At 46.2% G+C, this 21,314-nt stretch overlaps 1 protein-coding gene across 2 annotated transcripts; it reads right to left on the bottom strand.

The window, feature by feature from the left end:
- Positions 1 to 439: 439 nt before the first annotated feature.
- On the bottom strand, positions 440 to 16,894 carry LOC103644329 (neurofilament heavy polypeptide). Of its 2 annotated transcripts, XM_008667539.4 has the most exons (5): positions 15,742 to 16,894; positions 12,415 to 12,499; positions 955 to 996; positions 767 to 852; positions 440 to 655 (listed from the first exon to the last, which is right to left on the bottom strand). In XM_008667539.4, exons 1-4 carry the CDS (start codon positions 16,651 to 16,653, stop codon positions 788 to 790), a joined length of 1,104 nt encoding a protein of 367 aa, XP_008665761.1. In that variant the 5' UTR covers positions 16,654 to 16,894; the 3' UTR covers positions 440 to 655; positions 767 to 787. The 2 variants fall into 2 exon arrangements, with proteins under 2 accessions (XP_008665761.1, XP_008665760.1); XM_008667538.4 differs by having other exon boundaries at positions 452 to 852.
- Between the last annotated feature and the right edge of the window lie 4,420 nt (positions 16,895 to 21,314).

Raw genomic sequence — 21,314 nt, forward strand, 5'->3', positions numbered from 1 at the left:
TATATGAAATTTAATGTTAATTTTTCTTATGTTATCAAACACATTATTACAAATAAGAATAAAACTTTGCATAGATTGCTTTATTAGTTATTTGCTCCTACAACCAAAAAATTGTGAAAAATGTATTTATATCCTAATTTAATATTTATCATTTAAGAAACTACATGATAAATTTATGGTTTACTAAATATTTTCGAGCTCAATGCTAAAAATAAGAATATAAATTTATATATTAGAATTTTTATCCTATTATTTACAATCAAAGAAAAAAGATAAAAAAAAATTAAGTATCTGTTTTCATCCCTAGAAAAAAGTTTATTTTGAGGGCACCCTTATTTTAACCATCAGTCGTCGAAGTTAAAATTTTCTTCTTAAGACCGAACATCTTATCTCCTAGCTCCCAAAACCATTCAAATTAACTTCTTGACCTGAATTGAAGTGGTTTCAAATATGATTCTATCTTTTTATTACTAAGAAATAATAAATATTTGATACAGTTGTCTTAAATCATAGGTAAATATACCTTCATGAGCTCTAAATAAATCCTTTCACGAAACATTTGAATCCACTCTTATCTATGGACTAATACAGGTCTCGGGGTAATAAATCATAAATTGGACAGAAACCACAGGGTACGGTGCATCAGCTGTTCTGCCTGAAATGCAGATCAAATATAGAATTCAGTAATGAGTCAGTACTACAGGTTTCCTTGTACATGCTGGAGAAAAAACACTGCCGTGCCTAAATAGAGGAGTAGAGGACTAACAATCTAGTCTAGCATAATCGGTTACGAGTTGTTGCTCGTCATTGCCTTCAAAGCATCTTCGGCTGCAACTCTCTGCGGTACAAAATCTGGAGAAAAAATTGCAGGAACGGACCCGGTCAGTTCCTCATGCTACACAACATAGCAAATGTAGGCTCCAAGTGATTTCATACAAAAGATAAAGAATTTACCTGAAAGGAACTTTAAAGTCTTCTGGCTGGAAACAGCTGTTGCTGAAAATTGGGAGGACAATAGAAATGAGACATGTACCAACAATAAAAAGTGAGATGGAAGCCAGAGGGTACATTGCCCTCGGTTCCAAATTGTAAGACATTTTAGCTTTTCCTAGATATAGTGTATATCATCCAAGTGAGTAGTTGTATCTAGAAAAGTGTATATGAGTAGGATGCTTGACTGAAAAAAAAAAGAGAAAGGTTCCTCCAACTGCATGTGGAAAATACTCATGCCATGGTTTCTCCTGGAATGGTCTTTACACATGCAAACAACAGAAGATACGAGAAGCTTGAATGTTTAGACAGCATATCACACAATTTCTGGAGTTAGTGCAACCTTGAAGATCAATCTGCACTCGGGTCTTAGCAGACAATTCGTGTTCCAAGAATGAAAGGATCCGGATCAAGAGAACAGTAGTGGAGGGTGTGCAGGATAATAAGTGGGTGGCTGATATTCAAGGCAACCTTTCCCTTATTGGTCTCTTTGAGTTTTTTCAGCTTTGGGATTCACTCCAAGAGGTGGTTTTATCTGATAGCAGTGACAAACATATTTGGAACCTGTCACCCTCAGGGGCTTATTCTTCTAAATCAGCCTATAGAGCCTTCTTTTATGGTTCCATCACTTTCAAGCCTTGGCGTCGTCTTTGGAAATCTTGGGCTCCGTCTAAGTGCAAGGTTTTTATTTGGCTAGCCATTCGCAATAGATGCTGGACAGCAGATCGCCTTAGTAAGAGAGGTCCTGACCACCCTGAAAGTTGTGTATTGTGCGACCAGGAAGAGAAGGATATGCAGCACTGTCTTCTCCCGGGTTTTCTGGTTTAAAGTCCTTAATCAGTTGGGTCTTGCTACCTGGGCACCAAACCAGTTCGAGCTTTCCTTTGCTCAGTGGTGGCATAGAGCTTGCAAGCATCAACCGAGGGACAAAAAAAGGGGCTAAACTCCCTGATCATTTTGGGGAGGTTGGGTGCTTTGGAAACATCGCAACACTTGCATGTTTCAAGGAGCGCAACCTAACCTCAGTGTCCTGCTCAGAGATCTCCAAACCGAGCATCATCTCTGGTGTAGGGCTGGGGCTAAGTCCTTGTGCGATTTTGGGTCAGATTGGTGGTCTGGCTTAGGGTGTGTTTGGAATACTAGGTTTTAATATGTCATGACACAACCATAGTATTTTTTATATCACTCTTAACCTCTGTTCTTAAGGCGTCGCCTAGGCGTCCGGGCGGTAGTCTAACGCCTAGGCGCCTTGCCCGCCTACCTCGCCTAGGCGCCGCCTAGGCGTCCAGGCGGTGCTCCAACGCCTTGGACCGCCTTACCGCTTTAAAAACCATGCTCTTAACACTACGTGTTTGGAGACAAAATATCTCAAACCATGGTAATAAGTGTACATGTGCAATGCTAGTCAAACAAAAACTTTGGATTGAAGTGGTGTTTTAAATATTCCAAAAATACCATGATATCTACAAAACCATGATATTCAAAACAAAGTTTTGTACCATGTAGCCAAACACCTTTTGGCAAAAATACTATGGTATTCTTCAATACCATGGTTTTACCTCAAAACTTACTTTTGCTTCGAAACACCCCTTGGGCTGATTTGGTGACTAGGGATCGGAGGGGATTGAGGGAGTTCATTTCCCCCTCAATCCCCTCCAATCCTCCCGTGATCCCCTTGTCACTAAATCAACCCTTAGTGTTTTGTTAGTCTGGCCTCACCCCTTCTAGCTTTCTTATTTTCAGTTTTTCTTTTTGGTTTTTGTCCTTCCCCTTAGTCGGGGGAATTTGGCGTAGTTTTGAAAGGACCATGCCTATGTTCTTCTTAATACAATGATATGCAGCTCTCCTGCGTATTCAAGAAAAAAAAAGTTCCCTGTGTATTGTTTGAATGTTTTGCACATTTCTTCCCCTCTACTTAGGGCCAATTTGGAACCACCCAATTTTTAAGAAACTGGTTTATGGAAACTGAGGTGGTTCCAAACATACTAGTTTATGCCTCGGTTTATAGAAATTGGATTCACAGTTTCTTAAAAACCAAGAAGCTAGCCTCTCCTAGCTAAGAAAATAAAAACTAGTTTCTTAAAAATTGGGTTGCTTCCAAACAGGATCTTTAATGAAACCGGATCTTGCGAACCCTAGACCTCCCCCCGCCTTGTCTGTTAGAATTATAGGCATTTTCCGTATTATTTTAATTCCATAAATTAACATTATGATGATGACATATAATAGATAATTAAACATAGAAAACATGATCTCAAAATTATCCATAACAATATGGATCATGAGAACACAAAGCATATGAAGCATGTAAATCATATAAATAAAATAAGTATATAAACATGGTTCATGGATTATTGCGGAACAACTGGAAATAAACAGATAACAATATAAACAGGATAACTGTAAAATTAAGACAGACAGATATAACATATTATAATACGATAGAACAAAGCTACATACGACATATATAATATGCAGAATATAAAACTGTAATGAACTGAATTGATCATACCCTCTCATGCGCTCCGAGGATCCTGATCCTTGTCCAACTTCTCTTGTCATCCGATCGAGATGAAGACGCCAAGAACCAGCGAAGAAGACAACGACAGACGTTGGGCAGTCGCGTAGACGCTCCCCAAAAACCTAATTGCCGATACCCCGTGCAAGGTCTCGAACGGCACCGGCTTCGGAGGCACCTGCCCTCTCGCTTCTCTGTGCGCGCAGAGTCACGAGATGGAAATACCCTCACTCGGCGGCTGGACTGTGAGACTGAAAGTGTTTCTCGCGTGTACCGAGTGACAGGGGTGCTCCTCTATTTATCCTCTCGCAGAGGGAAGCTGAAGGAGAAAGGTCGCCGAGTCACGCCAAGAGTCGGCCAGCTCTAGCCGAGTTATGCCATGAGTCGGCCAGCTCTTGCCGAGTCACGCCATAAGTCGGCAGCTGAAGGAGAAGGGTCACTCGGCAGACGAAGAGACAGGGTCACTCGGCTGACGTAGAGACAGGCAACTGAAAGGTTAACGTGGTTAGTGAGTGCTAAAAATTAACACAACCACACCACGCCCGCTCGCCGGCCTGCCTGCCTGCCTCGCCACGCCCGGCCCGGCCCGGCCGGCGGCGGCGCGCGCGCGCGCGCGCGTGTGGCACGCCCTTGTCCATTTCTTGACTTCTCAAGTTAAGTGGAATAAATCCCACCATATAAGTCAAGGCAAAAGACCCTTGGACTTCCAATGTGGTACTATTGGTATTCTCCACCATTACACACCATAGAGTTTATTCAATAAATGGGCCAAGCCCATAAAAGATCCAACAATCCCCACCAAACTCTAGGGTTTGTAATGATGAAGTATCAGAATCACAATCCTTTGATATACCAGTGTTTCGATGGAGACTGTTAAGTTGAACATCCATCTAGAATAAGAGTTTCACTCATTCACAACTGAACAATGGACTATGCCTTGAATTGACAGTTTTGTGCGAAATAAGATTCACTCAAATCCTTTGCTGATACTAGGCTGCAAAAGGGTATTCCCGCTGTTTAGAAGCATATAAGTCACACTTCAGTGCCTTTCATGAGTATTTAGGGATTACCCAAGTCCCATAGACTGTGACTAGCAGTCTGACTCATATAGGTGTATTCCTTAGAAGATGTTCTGTAGGACAACATCTCACCTTTATAAGACTCTTGGAATACATTAAGGTAAAAACCATCTTGCCTTACAGATAGGAAAGATGTGCATCAGAAATGAGTTAAAGAAGGGATCTTTCCTCACAATCTACTCCTAGCTTGTTTCTCCACTCTACTTCACGGGATCTCCGATCACATAGAGCAGGTTACCACTAGAGTAGATCTCACATGGGTCTCATACCCATTTCCCTCGATGCACTTTCTATCACATTGCGTGATAGACCCTTAGTGAATTGATCTGCCAGATTATTCGATGTGTGGACATAATCCACAGTTATAACTCCGGAGTTTTTCAACTTTCTGACAGATTTCAATCTCCTCTTAACATGCCTTGTAGACTTCATGTTATTCCTAGAACTGTTAACCTTTGTAATCACCGTTTGATTGTCACGGTTCATGGAAATAGCCGGTATCGGTTTTTCAACTACCGGTAAGTCCAATAGGAAATCACGAAGCCACTCGGCCTCAGCCCCAGCAGTGTCTAATGCTGCGAGTTCTGCTTCCATTGTAGACTTCGTTAAGATAGTCTGCTTGCAAGACTTCCAGGAAACAGCGCCCCCTCCAAACAGAAACACATATCCGCTTGTAGCATAAAGCTCATCAGCATCAGAAATCCAGTTGGCATCACAATAGCCTTCCAGCACTTTTGGGTTTCCGGTATAATGAATACCGTATGTCATAGTACCTTTCAAATACTGCAACACTCTCTCAAGAGCACGCCAGTGATCATCTCCTGGTTTCGACACAAACCGACTTAGCTTACTCACAGCATAAGAGATGTTTGGCCTTGTTGCACTTGCAAGGTACATGAGCGAGCCAATGATCTGGGAGTATGTCAATTGATCCCTTGCTATTCTCCGATTCTTTCTTAATAGCACACTGGGGTCATAAGGTGTTGGAGCAGGATCACAGTCACTAAAACCAAAGCGACTCAATACCTTTTCCACATAATGGGATTGTAACAAAGTTACCCCACCATCAGCTTCTCTAACAAGCTTGATGTTTAGAATGACATCAGCCTCTCCCAAATCTTTCATCTCGAAATTGCTCGATAGAAGATTTTTAACTTCCTCAATCACATTGAGATTTGATCCAAAGATCAAAATGTCATCAACATAAAGGCACAGCATAACAGACTCACCCCCACCATACCGATAGTATACACACGTGTCAGATTCATTTACAACAAAGCCAGCTGCTGTAAGAGTATTATCAAACTTTTCATGCCATTGCTTAGGTGCTTGTTTTAGGCCATACAATGATTTTATCAACCTGCACACCTTGTTCTCTTGACCATCCGCAATAAACCCTTCTGGCTGATCCATATAGATCTCCTCATCCAACTCTCCATTTAGGAAAGCTGTCTTAACATCCATCTGATGAATGATAAGACCATAAGAGGCTGCCACGGCTATTAATGTGCGAATTGTAGTCAATCGAGCCACTGGTGAGTAGGTATCAAAGAAATCTTCACCCTCCTTTTGGGTATATCCTTTGGCCACAAGCCTTGCCTTGTACCTCTCAATTGTACCATCAGGCCTAAGCTTTTTCTTGAAGATCCATTTGCAACCTATAGGTTGACAACCATAAGGACGGTCAACGACCTCCCAAGTTCCATTAGACATAATAGATTCCATCTCACTCCTTACTGCTTCCTTCCATAAGTCAGCATCAGGAGAGGAATATGCCTCACTAATGGTAGTTGGTGTGTCTTCCACAAGGTACACTATAAAGTCATTACCAAAGGATTTTGCAACCCTCTGTCTCTTGCTCTTTCGAGTGACTATAGTGTCATCCTCCTCAGGGATGTGCACGTGAGAATCCTCAGCATGATCTATAGGAATCGACAGTTCGTGCTCATGGGGAATTATAGTCTCATGACTTATATCACTAGATGTATTCTTCATGGGAAACTCATTCTCAAAAAATGTTGCGTCTCTTGATTCCATGATAGTATCAACATACATATCAGGCACATCAGATTTTATAATTAAGAACCTATACCCAGTGCTGTGAAAAGAGTACCCAAGGAATACACAATCAACAGTTTTAGGCCCAAGTTTACGCTTTTTGTTGATTGGCACATTCACTTTAGCCAAGCAACCCCAAGTGCGCAAATATGAGAGATTTAATCTTCTCTTTTCCCATTCCTCGAATGGTGTGATCTCTTTGTTCTTTGTTGGAACTCTATTCAGGACATGACATGTTGTCAAAATCGCCTCACCCCACCATGCCTTGGATAATCCCGCTGTACTCAACATGGCATTCACCAAATCTGTTAGAGTGCGGTTTTTTCTTTCAGCAATCCCATTGGATTGTGGTGAGAATGACGGTGTCCTCTCATGAATAATACCATGTTCCACGCAGAACTCATCGAACACATTAGAGAAATATTCTCCACCTCGGTCGGACCTTAAACGTTTTATTTTCCTCTCAAGTTGGTTCTCAACTTCAGCTTTATAGGCCTTAAAATAATTGAACGCTTCATCTTTTGTTTTTAAGAGATACACATAACAAAATCTAGTGGAGTCATCTATAAAAGTGAGAAAGTATCTTTTACCACCTTTGGTCAAAATTCCATTCATCTCGCACAGATCAGAATGAACAAGTTTTAGAGGTGCCAAACTCCTCGCCTCAGCAGCCTTGTGAGGCTTGCGGGGTTGTTTTGATTCAACACACACATGGCACTTAGACTTTTTGACCAAGTTAAATTTAGGAATTAGATTTAGATTTGCTAACCGCATAAGACAGCCAAAGCTTGCATGACAAAAACGTGAATGCCATAAATCTGACTCATCAGAAAAATTAACAGAATTCACCAGTTTATTACACACATCATGCAGTGATAAGCGGAACAAGCCTCCGCAGTCATATCCTTTACCAACAAAAATACCATGTTTAGACACAACACATTTATTAGACTCAAGAACAACTTTGTATCCATCTCGACATAGCATAGAAGCGCTAACGAGATTCTTCTTGATAGAGGGCACATGCTGCACGCTCTTCAATGGCACCATCTTTCCCGAAGTAAACTTCAGAATGACCGTACCAACACCAAGAACATGAGCACGCGACCCATTTCCCATCAACAAGGCGCCAGACCTCCCGACCTGGTACGAATTGAACATAGAGGCATCAGCACACACATGAATGTTTGCACCACTGTCCATCCACCACTCAGGTGAATTACAGACTGAAAGAACAAATGGTAAAGAATTACCATACCCAGATGTTCCTCCTTCAGTTTCAGTGGTTACAACATTAGCTGATTTCTTGTCTTGAGTGAACTTGCGATCAGGGCACTCTCTTGCCCAATGTTGATCACTGCCACAGACAAAGCATCCTCCCTTTCCCTTGTTATTGTTGTTCTTCTTTTTAAACTGTGCTGGTTGAACAGGTTTATTCGCGTTCTCTGGTTTGTTCTGGTTTTTCTTCTTGTTAAACTTGCGGAAGTTTCTCTTCTGCACCACATTAGCAGTAGAGGTCTCAACACCTTTTCCACTGTCCTTTGTTCTAGCCCTTTCCTCAACATCAAGAGTACCAATGAGCTCTTCCACATTGAACTCTTGTCTCTTATGTTTGAGAGAGGTAGCAAAGTCCTTCCAAGAAGGTGGCAACTTGGCGATTATACCGCCAGCCACAAACTTGTCAGGCAAAGGACAAGGAAAGAGTTCGAGTTCCTTAGCTAGTGCCTGAAACTCATGAGCCTGTTCCACTACAGATCGGTTCTCAACCATCTTGTAGTCATACAGCTGCTCCATGAGGTACAGCTCGCTACCAGCGTCAGTTACTCCAAACTTTCCGACAAGTGCATCCCACAGCTCTTTCCCTGTGGGAAGGATGATATAGCTTTTCTGGAATTTTGTATCAAGTGCGCTAATCACTGCACCTCGAAAGAGGTTGTCTTCAGCCTTAAACTTAGCCTCATCCTCAGGAGGTAAGTTGGCAGGCTTGCCCTCAGCGGCATGAAAACAAGACATTGCAGTTAGCCACAATTCCATCTTAGCTTTCCATATCAAGAAGTTTTTACCATCAAAAGGATCAGGCTTTAGCACAGCAGCAAAACCTCTGACAAAAAAATGCCTAACATTAGGTTTTTGGATTGTTAGAATTATAGGCATTTTCCGTATTATTTTAATTCCATAAATTAACATTATGATGATGACATATAATAGATAATTAAACATAGAAAACATGATCTCAAAATTATCCATAACAATATGGATCATGAGAACACAAAGCATATGAAGCATGTAAATCATATAAATAAAATAAGTATATAAACATGGTTCATGGATTATTGCGGAACAACTGGAAATAAACAGATAACAATATAAACAGGATAACTGTAAAATTAAGACAGACAGATATAACATATTATAATACGATAGAACAAAGCTACATACGACATATATAATATGCAGAATATAAAACTGTAATGAACTGAATTGATCATACCCTCCCATGCGCTCCGAGGATCCTGATCCTTGTCCAACTTCTCTTGTCATCCGATCGAGATGAAGACGCCAAGAACCAGCGAAGAAGACAACGACAGACGTTGGGCAGTCGCGTAGACGCTCCCCAAAAACCTAATTGCCGATACCCCGTGCAAGGTCTCGAACGGCACCGGCTTCGGAGGCACCTGCCCTCTCGCTTCTCTGTGCGCGCAGAGTCACGAGATGGAAATACCCTCACTCGGCGGCTGGACTGTGAGACTGAAAGTGTTTCTCGCGTGTACCGAGTGACAGGGGTGCTCCTCTATTTATCCTCTCGCAGAGGGAAGCTGAAGGAGAAAGGTCGCCGAGTCACGCCAAGAGTCGGCCAGCTCTAGCCGAGTTATGCCATGAGTCGGCCAGCTCTTGTCGAGTCACGCCATAAGTCGGCAGCTGAAGGAGAAGGGTCACTCGGCAGACGAAGAGACAGGGTCACTCGGCTGACGTAGAGACAGGCAACTGAAAGGTTAACGTGGTTAGTGAGTGCTAAAAATTAACACAACCACACCACGCCCGCTCGCCCGCCTGCCTCGCCACGCCCGGCCCGGCCCGGCCGGCGGCGGCGGCGCGCGCGCGCGCGTGTGGCACGCACTTGTCCATTTCTTGACTTCTCAAGTTAAGTGGAATAAATCCCACCATATAAGTCAAGGCAAAAGACCCTTGGACTTCCAATGTGGTACTATTGGTATTCTCCACCATTACACACCATAGAGTTTATTCAATAAATGGGCCAAGCCCATAAAAGATCCAACATTGTCGTGGCTCGAGCGGCCGCCGAAAGTCCACGCGGCCACAAGGAAGGCGGCGGCGAGGCTCTGCCCCCCTCTCCTCTTCCTTCCTCTCCTCGCGCGCTCTCTGTTGGTGGTCCCATCCATGGCGATGGCAACACCCTCCGGCGAGCCCCGACCAAATCCGCCCCGTGGGGCCCCGGATCTGCCACCTCAGACTCCGAATGTGCTCTTCCCGACCTGATGAGGACATCCTCCACTATTACCCGTTGGCAAAGACGCAATTGGCCCAGTTGGCCCAATTGTAGTCAGACGGCGGCGACCGTGTGAGCCTCAAAATTATCCCACCTCGCTTAGCTTGGGAGGAGGAAGCCACATTAAAAGGGAGAGCCACCCTTCCCCAGTTCCCCCATTGGACTAGTCTTTTGGAGCGATTGGGCCTTTCTCTGAGTTGGGTGTGCTTAATGAATTGTTGAGCTCCGGGCAACCCTAATTTGTTGGGCCTCGGCAAACCCCACCTAGGCTGAGTGTGTCATCTGGTACTAGAGCTATGGCCCATTTTAAGAAGGTGGGAATGATGAGGACATCCTCCACTATTACCCGTTGGCAAAGACGTTGGCCCAATTGTAGTCGGACGGCGACCGTGTAAGCCTCAGATTTATCCCACCTCGCTTAACTTGGGAGGAGGAAGCCACCTTAAAAGGGAGAGCCACCATTCCCCCATTGGACTAGTCTTTTGGTGCGATTGAGCCTTTCCCTGAGTTGGGTGTGCTTAATGAATTGTTGGGCTCTGGGCAACCCTAATTTGTTGGGCCTCGGCCAACCCCACCTGGGCTGGGTGTATCACAGCCGCCATTGTGCGTCGGGGTCTGGGGAACTGCGGCGGCGGTTGGGGCCTGCTGTGGCGACGCGATCCAACGTCATGCGTGCGGCGGGGCCGGTGCACAACGGGGCCTCCCTCCTCCATGTGGCGGTGAGACCCTCCTGCGACGGCGTGGCCCACCGTCGGTGGTAGCGGCGACGGTCGCGACGAGTGACCGCGCCTGTGGCCAGGGCACAACGGGGCGCGCCGTGGCTTGCCGCGGCATCGAGACCAGTGGTCGTTGCCTCCGTGGTCCGGCTGTAGCGACGCCTCGTGGTGGTGTGTCATGGTGCCAGGCATGGCGGCGGTTCTTGGCCTGCTGTTGACGTGCATGGCGGAGACGCCCGTGACATGCACAGCGGTGTCAGGAGACGGTGGAGACGCCCAAGTCACCTGCACCATTGACAATGTGGGCCATGTTTGTTGCCATTCTCACGTGTGTGGTTTGGCGGTGGTCATGGTGAAGGCCTAGCTCTGGCTTTGGCGCGAGGCGGTGTGTAGCTCGCGGCATGGTGTTGCCTGGTTTCGTATGCCCAGCCGAAGGGGCTGGCGGATGACGCAGCTTTGCGGCTGCGGCAGCCAGCGTGTCGTTGCCCCTCTGTAAGGGTTTTGTGCGGGATGTCAAGGCGATGGTGTCGACGGAGGCTGCATGCTTTGGCCCGGGGTCCTGGCCAGACGATGTGTTGGAGGACATCTTGGGCGAAAGCCTCAGCGATAGTGACGCCCATGGGCGTCGTTTCCCCTGTTGAGGGTGTCGCATTCTCTAGCTCTGTCTTCCTTGGGCGAAAGCTCGGTCCATCTTGGACATGCGACGGTGGCGGCGCTTTTGGTTCGTCCCAGCTTCGACTTCGTCTTTTGTTGATGCTTTCGCTTTGCGGCGTCTGGTTTGCGGGTGGAGGTGGAAGGTTTTGCAATGTGAAGTCAAAACTGCTACGTCAGTGGTGTGGCTCGACAACGATGACTTGAGGCGAAGCCCCCTTCTTCATGGACTGGATTGTTTTAGAGGTTGGCAAAGCCAGGGGTGATACGTTGGTTCAAGAAAATTGGTGAAGAATCGAAGCTTCCTCGTGTGGGGTGTGTTGAGGCTTGGCAACGATGGCACACCACGGTCTTCCTCCTTTCGTACCGGGTTTTAAGTGTAGCTGTCGTCGAGTTCCTTTGGCCATGTGCAGCCCGTCTAGCAGAGTCCAGGCTGCTCATAACTTGTGTTGAGCTCGGCAACGATGACTCTGGATGGGTTTTATGCGTGGGGCTGTCGTTCCCTGGGTTGTTCGTGCACTATGTGTAGGTTTCGGGCCCGGTTCTCCTTAAAACTGGGTCAATTCCATTCTTCTTCTTAATTAAAAGGTAGAGCTCCTGCCACTACGTTCAAAAAATGAAACCAGATCTTGTAGCTTTAATTATCTTTTTAAGCACAGACGACGAAGAGGCAGCAAGTGTTTTTAAACCATAAATACAGCATGGTAAGCCCCCAATGTAAAAACTATTATTAAAAGAAAGTAAGAAACAACTGTACACAGGGCAGAGACCGCCAAAAGGACAAATAACTATACAGAAGAAACGACAAAGAGAGCTAAAGACTATACATGACAGTAAGTTGGTTCTTTTAGATAATGTAAAGTATAAGTTGATAGGAAGCAAGAACCAACTTACAAAGATTATCGTAAATAATGGATTTCTTACGATCCTTCGCGGCATTGTGATAAGCATCCTCTGCAAACTTCCCCAAGAAGAACTCCTGCAATTACAGGTGGAGCTACAATATCAAATTATAGAAACCATTGCAAGCGCCAAATAGCAGGTATTCCAGATGAATGCATTTTACAAGAATGAATGGTGCAAGTTGTAATAGTAGTACAAGTGTTCAACCATACAAAAAAAACAAAGTATTATCAAAGACCAGGGAAGGAAATAAGCTATTATCCAACAATTTTTATTCTTTGGTACCCTTCGCCCCTCCATCCCCTTATAAGAAAAACTACTTTAAGGGCATGTTAATAAATTAGTCCATTTGACTTGGAATTTGACATTCCACCACTTTCCAAAGCTCAGGAGTAAGTGAAAGGGAAATATGCCCTTGGGCAATTTCTATAAGTATTTTGGTGATTAGATGCCCAACAAATATTCTTCAAGTCCTAATGTGCCAAAGGTTGAAAAATGCAAATCAAGGCATGAGGTATGTTTCTAGACTTAGTACATTTGTTTTTGAATACTAATGAGGTTATCTAAGTGCTAGAAACAGTGCTGAGAAGAAGAGAACCGAATTGTAAAAGACTTGGCTGTGTGCAGCCAAATTCCAGTTCGGCCTGGCACACCGGACTGTCCGGTGCGCCAGGCTGGTCCGCGTGAACTCGCCGCTCTCGGAATTCGACGGCGGCGTACGGCTAAAAATCACCGGACTGTCCGGTGAGTCATCCGCGGTGAACTCGTCGCTTTCGGGAAAAGGATCAGCGGCATACTGCTAAAATTCATCGGACTGTCCGGTGAGCCAACGGTCGCCAGCGCCAACGGTCGGCCGCGAAATCTGTGGGCGACGCGTGGCAGCTCCAACGGTCAGCAGGGGGCACCGGACTGTCCGCTGTGCACCGGACAGTGTCCGGTGCGCCAACGGGCTTGGAGCTGCAACGGTCGTCTGTGCCCGATTTGGAAGGAAATCGCGCACCGGACAGGTTACAGTAGCTGTCCGGTGCGCCACTCGACAGAAGGCAAGGATGGCCTTCCAAGTTTGTATTCAATGGCTCCTAGCTGCCTTGGGGCTATAAAAGGGACCCCTAGGCGCATGAAGGAGTTACCTAAGCATTCTAAGACTCCCACACTCCGCATTGTGTTAGTGATTTGAGCTCCGTTCGAGTTGTGAACTCTCTGTGCTACGTTTCGAGCTCAAGTCTTGACTTGTGTGCGTGTGTGTGCTGCGGATTTGTGTGTTGTGTGTGTTGCTCTCCTAGCCTTACTCTTGTGCCTTCTTTGTGATCTTTATTGTAAGGGCGAGAGGCTCCAACTTGTGGAGATTCCTCGCAAACGGGAGAAAGACTATAAGGAAGAAAGCTGTGGTATTCAAGTTGATCATTGGATCACTTGAAAGGGGTTGAGTGCAATCCTCGTCCATTGGGACGCCACAACGTGGAAGTAGGCAAGTGTCACTTGGCCGAACCACGGGATAAAAATCGTGTGTCTCTTGTGTTGCTTTCTCTGTGATTGTTTTGTTCACAAGAACTCGCCTCAAAACTACTTAGTCACACTAGCACGTCTATAACTAAGTTTCGTGGCTATTTAGTGTCTGATTTTACAGGATCACCTATTCACCCCCCCCCCCCTCTAGGTGATCTCAGTAAGCCTATCTCAAATTCATGAGTAGAGTATGGGAAATGATTTATGTATCAACGGAATATGTTTCTACTCCGCAACTTATAAGACGCTTATCGGCTCACTCCTCTATAGTAAAAATGTAGCACATAAATATCTCTCACATATTACTAATAATAGTATACGAATATATTTCACATAAAACCATATTAACTTAATTGATCTTTGCCTATATTACTATTATTATAATGGAATTCAATTCCAAAGATCCAAACGGGGCGTTACACAAAGTCACTGGCATTTTCAGTTCAATATATGGCTAGGAAATGAGCTCGACAAATGCCAGAAAAATAAGCCTGTATGGGGTGGGTGTAAGGGGGAGGGAGGGGATCAATTTGAAGAATAATACTCCCTCCGTCCCAAAATATAATTCGTTTTAGACTAAACCTACATTCATTACTCAACTTATGAATGTAGTCTGTATGTATGTTGTTGGTGTTTAGCCTACCAAGGCAAATTGATCCAACAAGAGAGCAGAAAGTGTGTTTGCAAAGTTTAACACGGAATACCAAAAGCTTTCTTAATCTTCCGTGTGAGGGCACTGTACGGGGGTATTTATATGAACTCGAGGGGCCGCCTGTCTCTGTCAAAGACGTTTATACCTTTGAGTACCCGGTTTATCCCCACAATATTCCCACGAGGGGAGGTTACAGACAGTCATTAAGGTAAACCCTATTACAGACACGGCCCTAATCAGACCTGACCTCGCGGGGCCCATCACTATGGGTCGAATCACACATGGGCCTCCCCCGACAGTGGGGATGTGGGAGGCCCGCAGACATCATGTGGGGCCTTCGTCTGCGACACCAGAGCGAGGGGGGAGCGAAGGGGGTCGCACCGGTCTCCGTCCGGGTCGCGCCCCCGGCCTGCTCTGGCGTGTTGTGGATGTAGCCTTCGTCAGAGTGATGAGGAGACGAAGGCGTGGAGCGAAGTGTAGTGTGTTCGCCTTTGCCCCAACATATGTCTACATTCATTATTATTAGTTTGAATGTGGGCGAGAAAAAAGATGGCTACAAAGAACTATATTTTGGAACGGAGAGTGTAATAGATAATGTAACACTTCAAACAGACGAACAAAAGTGACAGACAACAAACTCTGGAAATCCCGCATGAGCATGAGGCAACCAACATTCTCTCAGATGAACAAAGTGACAGATAACAAATCTAGAAACCCCACATGAGCATGAGGCCACCAGCATTCTCAATGCACAAGAATAATGAAACCCCACAACTGAGTAACAAAAACCTAACATCTCAACGCACAAGAATACAGTAGACAATAGTAGAACAATGAAGACATACTAATCGATTAGTAAGTTTGGAGGCACCTTCTCTCGGTGTACTCATTCAGGTGCAGAGGGACAAATCGGGCAGGATGGACCGGGGTTAGCACATGCTCATGACTCATGAGGTTACAGGTTACGGCTGACAATACCTTAAGGCAATTCATCAAACACCTAATCGGCACTGATGGCATCACCAAAGTAAATCCCAGTAATTCAATAGAATCAATCCTAAACCACCACAATTGGATAAAATGATGCAATGCTTTAATCCTCCGATGTCTAATTGCAAGCATAAACCACTGCGCGAATAGATGTGGGGAGGGAATCATACTGAAGCCTTATTGATGAGGAAGACAGCCTCACTGGAAGGGCGGATGGTGGGGTCCTCGGCCCGCATCAGCTGCCGCACCCGCGCCATGGAGAAGCTGCACACACCCATGTTTGCCGCAGCCGCCTTCTGGTCCTTCAGCTTCTTCTTCACGGGCGTAGATGCGCGCGCCGCCCCATCCGCGGGCGCTCTCTTGGGGCTCTTGGCCTCCTTTGCTTGCTCGTCGTCGCCGCGCTTCCTCTTGGTGGGAGTGGGCTTCTCGCGCTTGGCTTGCTTCTTCTTCGTGGGCGAGGTCGCCGCCGCCGCGGGCTTCCGCGCTTTGCCGGCTGGCTGCTGCTGCTGCTTCTTCGGCGCGGCTTTCTCCGCTTTGCCGGGTGACTGCTGCTTCTTCTTCGGCGTGGGCTTCTCCGCTTTGCCGGGTGACTGCTGCTTCTTCTTCGGCGTGGGCTTCTCCGCTTTGCCGGGTGACTGCTGCTTCTTCTTCGGCGTGAGCTTCTCCGCTTTGCCGGGTGACTGCTGCTTCTTAGCAGGCGTCGCGGGTTTGCTGGGCGCCTTCTGCTTCTTCGGGGGCGTCCCGGCTGGCTTGTGCTTCTTCGCGGGCGTGGCTTCCTTGGGTTCCGGGCCTTCGCCGCCCTTCTTCCTCTTCTTCGATGGCGTCGCCGCGTCGGCTAACACCTGCTGCTTCCTACGCTTGCCACCCTCTTGGGGCTCCGTTTTCTCGCGCTTCTTCTTCGCGGCCGCCGGCTTCTCCTTGGTTATTTTGCGCGGTTTGGAGGGCGACTGCGCCTTGGCGCTGGCGGCCGCGGCCTCCTCCGAAGCCTGCTTAGGCCGGCTCTTGGAACCGGGGACGGCGCTGCCGTTGCGCTGAGTGGAAGAAGGGGCGGGCTTTGCTGGGGTGGTCTTCTTCCCGGCCATGTCGCGCCCGCCGCCCAAACCCTCGCCGCGAGCTCAAAAGGCGGCGGTGCGTGGATGGCTCAGTTCAAAATATTCGCGGGGCCGCGCGGGCGCTTCCAGACTTTCTAGTGGGGGGACACACGAAAGGGGTGGATGGAGAGCGAGCCAGACTCGTTTGGTTTGCTTGCGCTCCCATGCGTTGGAGGATTTCGAGCGCTGGGCTGGAATTGATTGTCTGCCATACAAGTTTCAGTCCTAGACTGTCTCCAACTCTAAATTCCGTACTCTAAAAGAAGTACTCCCTCCGTTTCTTTTTATTTGTCGCTGGATAGTGTAATTTTACACGATCCAGCGATAAATAAAAAGAAACGAAGAGAGTATTTATTATCCTCTGTAGCACCCTTTAAAATATTTTATTATCTATATCATTTTCATCTTTAAAGCAGAGTTTATATAGAAAATTATGAATTATTGATAGTCTGTTCTCTGTTCTCATCAGAGTTCATATAGAAAATTATGAATTATTTTTAGTTACAACTATATTTATAGAGCGATGTCCGTATTTGAAATTCTTTTTTTTGAGACGAACGATTTAAATAGTTGTCGCTGTTAATATCGATTTTCGGCGAAGGGTACAAGATGCGTGTCTCTGAAAATCTATTTTATGGAGACAAATGTTTTGAGAGGCCCATCGCTTAAATGATTTTTGGAGGAGAATATTTTTGTAGAGGCTACATGTCTTGAGACGACAAATGTCTTGAGATGACCATCTTTTAAAGGGGTACAGCCGATTGAGAATCTCGAACATATTACAATCGAACCGATTTATTACTTTCTTTATTATTCATGTCTTACAAGTAGATGTAGTCTAGCACTAGTTGTAGTTTTCACATATATCCATCTCCACCTCTATTCGACTCTACATCGTCTAGATATGTCTTGGATGGCATGCCAACACCAAGACGACCCTAGGATCTTACCATGACGAGATCCCTCCCGAGGGCAATATCCACTTCATCCACTTCACTCAAGACCTCTTCCTCGACCTATTTTAATAAACCCTATGCGACTCTACGCCGTCTGGGGACGCCCCAGGTGGTCTGCCGCCCCGGAGTGCGCTTTGGAACTCTCCTATCCGACGGAGTCCCTACCGGGAGGTGAGTTATATGGTCCTTCGCGAGAAGACGACCCTTTGTGCACTTGCGGACCGTCCGTTCCAGAGCGCGGATTGTCCAACATGTGAGTGGAGAAGACCCGCTCCTGCAGTGAGGTTGCAGATCGTCCGGTTCTAGCCGCGAACCATTCGCGTCACCAGAGGGCACCATCAGACGGTACATCCCTAGTGTTTAGCCCCGAAGCAGAGCCAACACACTTTTTGTTGACTCCGTTGGGGACAAAGGTTGCAGATCTACAAAACTCAGCTTATATGGCTGATCACTTATGCTAAAGATCTCAACGATGTTTTCCCAGACAGCGACACAAAGCTGACTAATTTGTCGCCCGAGCATGAGGAATTAGAAGACTATATGAAGAAGCTGGACGAGGAGTTCCAGCGACAACAAGCACAAAAACGCGAGGTGGCGGAGAAGTGGTATCTCTCGCTCTTTAGGATAGATCGCGACCAGAAGGTTATCCAAAAGAGGAAAATAAATCTCGATTCCGTACCATACTTGCTACAACAGCTCACCACTGTAAGTGAGTTCGTGTCATCCGATGATATTCAAGTTATTAAAATTTCTTTTGGTGATCGAATTTAAAGTATGACAGACGATATAGAGAAAATGGCACATACATTAAAAAACTCATACGTCTAGTTTTTTGTCATGTGGATTGGGCACCGAAATAACTGCGCCAAACACATAGGCAACAAATGGGTTATCTCAATCCCAACCATATTATGGTATGCCGATGAACTCATATCCAGGACAACCGATGTTGCCATCTTCACCATACAGTAGAACGACTTTGAGCACGACCGGACAGTTTGAGCACGATCTTGGACTGTCTGGTCCTTCATCAAACCGTCCAACGCCTTACTAAAAAGTTTCCAAGAGGGGGTGCATAGACGAGACCAAACAAAATACAAACTTTAAATACAAACTTCACCAAAGGTTAGAGTTAGAACGAGTATATATGAAATTAGAGTGTGGAAGAGTAGTTTTTCATGCTATGAGTTGCTCACTCAATTGCAGATTACTTTGGGAGATAACTCAAAACGACGCAAGCAAGAGAACTTGAGAGAGAGGAGGGAAGAAGCAAATCACAAAGATTGTGGTCAACGGAAAGACACAGGCGATTTGTTTCCCAAAGTTTGACTCCTAAGAGTTTATGTCCATGTTGTGGACTCCATAAAGTACGGGTCTCTTTCAACCCGTTCCCTCTCTCAAATGGTCATGGAGACTGAATGAGTTTTTCTCACTATCACAGGGACACCAAGTCTCACAAGGATCTCCACACGAAAAATGGAGTCTCTTGGCTCACTTTAAAATCAATAGAATGAGAAAGGGAACGATAATGGAAAAACTCAAATCAAGAACACAAGAACTCGTTACTCTCATTTGCTCAAGTCACTAGGTCTCTCAAATGCAAAACGGATCAAATGTGGAGCGTGGAATTGGCTTTGAATGCTTGGAGAGGTTGCACTTAATGTGTAGTAGGCTGGAGTGAGTCTTGTGTCTACAACGTGCTAGTTAGTGGGTATTTATAGTCCCCAACCACCAATAGAGTCATTGGAAAAAGTAGCTGAAAACTGTTTGCGAAGTGGTGCACCGGACCATGAACAGGGTCGGTCTGGTGCGCCACTGGACCTTGAACAGTGGTATTTGCCAGTGACTATTCTGATCTATCAGCCGACCATTAAGAGCTATATCAGATGGTACAATGCCTCACCAGACAAATCCGGAGCGCCAGCTTAAAGAAGTCCCAAAAGCATGCTCTCTAGGTAGACGGTCCGGATAGCCATCAGGTCGGTCCGGTGTGCGAGCGATAAACTAGCTGAAAGAGAAATAGGCTTACACCTTTTCCTAATTGATTTTGGTGGTTGAATTGCCCAACACAAATAATTGGACTAACTAGTTTGCTCTAGATTATAAGTTTTACAGGTGACAAAGGTTCACAACAAACCAATAAAAAGACCAAGAAAGGGTTCAAACAAAGAGAGCAAAAGACAACCCAAAGGCAGCCCTGGTCTGGCGCACCGGACTGTCCGGTGTGCCACCGGACAGTGTCCGGTGCACCAGGGAGTTCCAGTCTAAACTTGCCACCTTTGGGAATTCTGGGAGCCACTCCGCTATAATTCACCAGATTGTCCGGTGTAGCACCGGACTGTCCGGTGCACCATGCGGAGCAACGGCTCCAAGCGCCAACGGTCGTCTGCAACGGTACAGGAACAGTGTTCACTACGCGCGCAGAAGTCAGAGGAGGCGTCAGAAGGCGCACCGGACAGTGAACAGTGACTGTCCGGTGGCCCACATGTCAGAAGCTCCAACGGTCGGAACCCAACAGCCTGGTGACGTGGCTGGCGCACCGGACAGTGTCCGGTGGCGTACCAGACTGTCCGCTGCGCCATACGACAGCAGCCTCCACCAACGGTCATTTTGGTGGTTGGGGCTATAAATACCCCCAGCCACCACACTTCAATGCATCCAAGTTTTCAGCCATCAAACCTCATACAAGAGCTCTAGACTTCATTCAAAGACACAATCAAAGAGATCAAATCCTCTCCCAAGTCCGGAATCACTCGAAACAAATTAGTGACTAGAGAGAGAGACATTTGTGTTCATTTGAGCTCTTGCGCTTGGATTGCTTTTCTTCTTCATTGTTTCTTGTTCCCAAGATCATTGTAATTAAAGCAAGAGACACCAATTGTGTGGTGGTCCTTGTGGGGACTTAGTGTCCCGTTTGATTGAGAAGAGAAGCTCACTCGGTCTAAGTGACCATTTGAGAGAGGGAAAGGGTTGAAAGAGACTCGGTCTTTATGACCACCTCAACGGGGAGTAGGTTTGCAAGAACCGAACCTCGGTAAAACAAATCACTGTGTCATCCGCTCTTATTCGCTTGTGATTTGTTTTCGCCCTCTCTTTTGGACCCGTTTATATTTCTAACGCTAACCCCGGCTTGTAGTTGTGCTTAAACTTTATAAATTTCAGATTTGCCTATTCACCCCCCTCTAGGCGACTTTCAATTGGTATCGGAGCCCGGTACTTCATTAGAGCCTAACCGCTCGAAGTGATGTTGGGAGCATCTGCCATGAGGGAGATCGGGACCGGCGACAAGTCCGCAAGCTCGGGGAGAACGCACTCATGGGAGTCCGCCCACAAGCACAAGAAGGAACCCTCTTCCTCCATCAAGTCCCAACGGAAGGGTGACAAGAAGAAGAAGATGAAGAAGGTGGTCTACTACGAGACCGACTCTTCGTCACCCTCCACCTCCGGCTCGGAATCGGCATCCGCCTCTTCTAAGCGCCATGAGCGCAAGAAGTATAGTAAGATGCCCCTTCGCTATCCTCGCATTTCAAAACGCACTCCATTACTTTCTGTCCCATTAGGCAAACCACCTATGTTTGAAGGTGAAGATTATTCAATGTGGAGTGATAAAATGAGGCATCATCTAACCTCACTCCACAAAAGCATATGGGATATTGTTGAGTATGGAGCGCAGGTATCAAAGAAGGGGGACAAGGA

This window comes from Zea mays, chromosome 1, assembly GCF_902167145.1.
Source record: "Zea mays cultivar B73 chromosome 1, Zm-B73-REFERENCE-NAM-5.0, whole genome shotgun sequence".
NCBI classification, from domain to species: Eukaryota; Viridiplantae; Streptophyta; class Magnoliopsida; order Poales; family Poaceae; genus Zea; species Zea mays.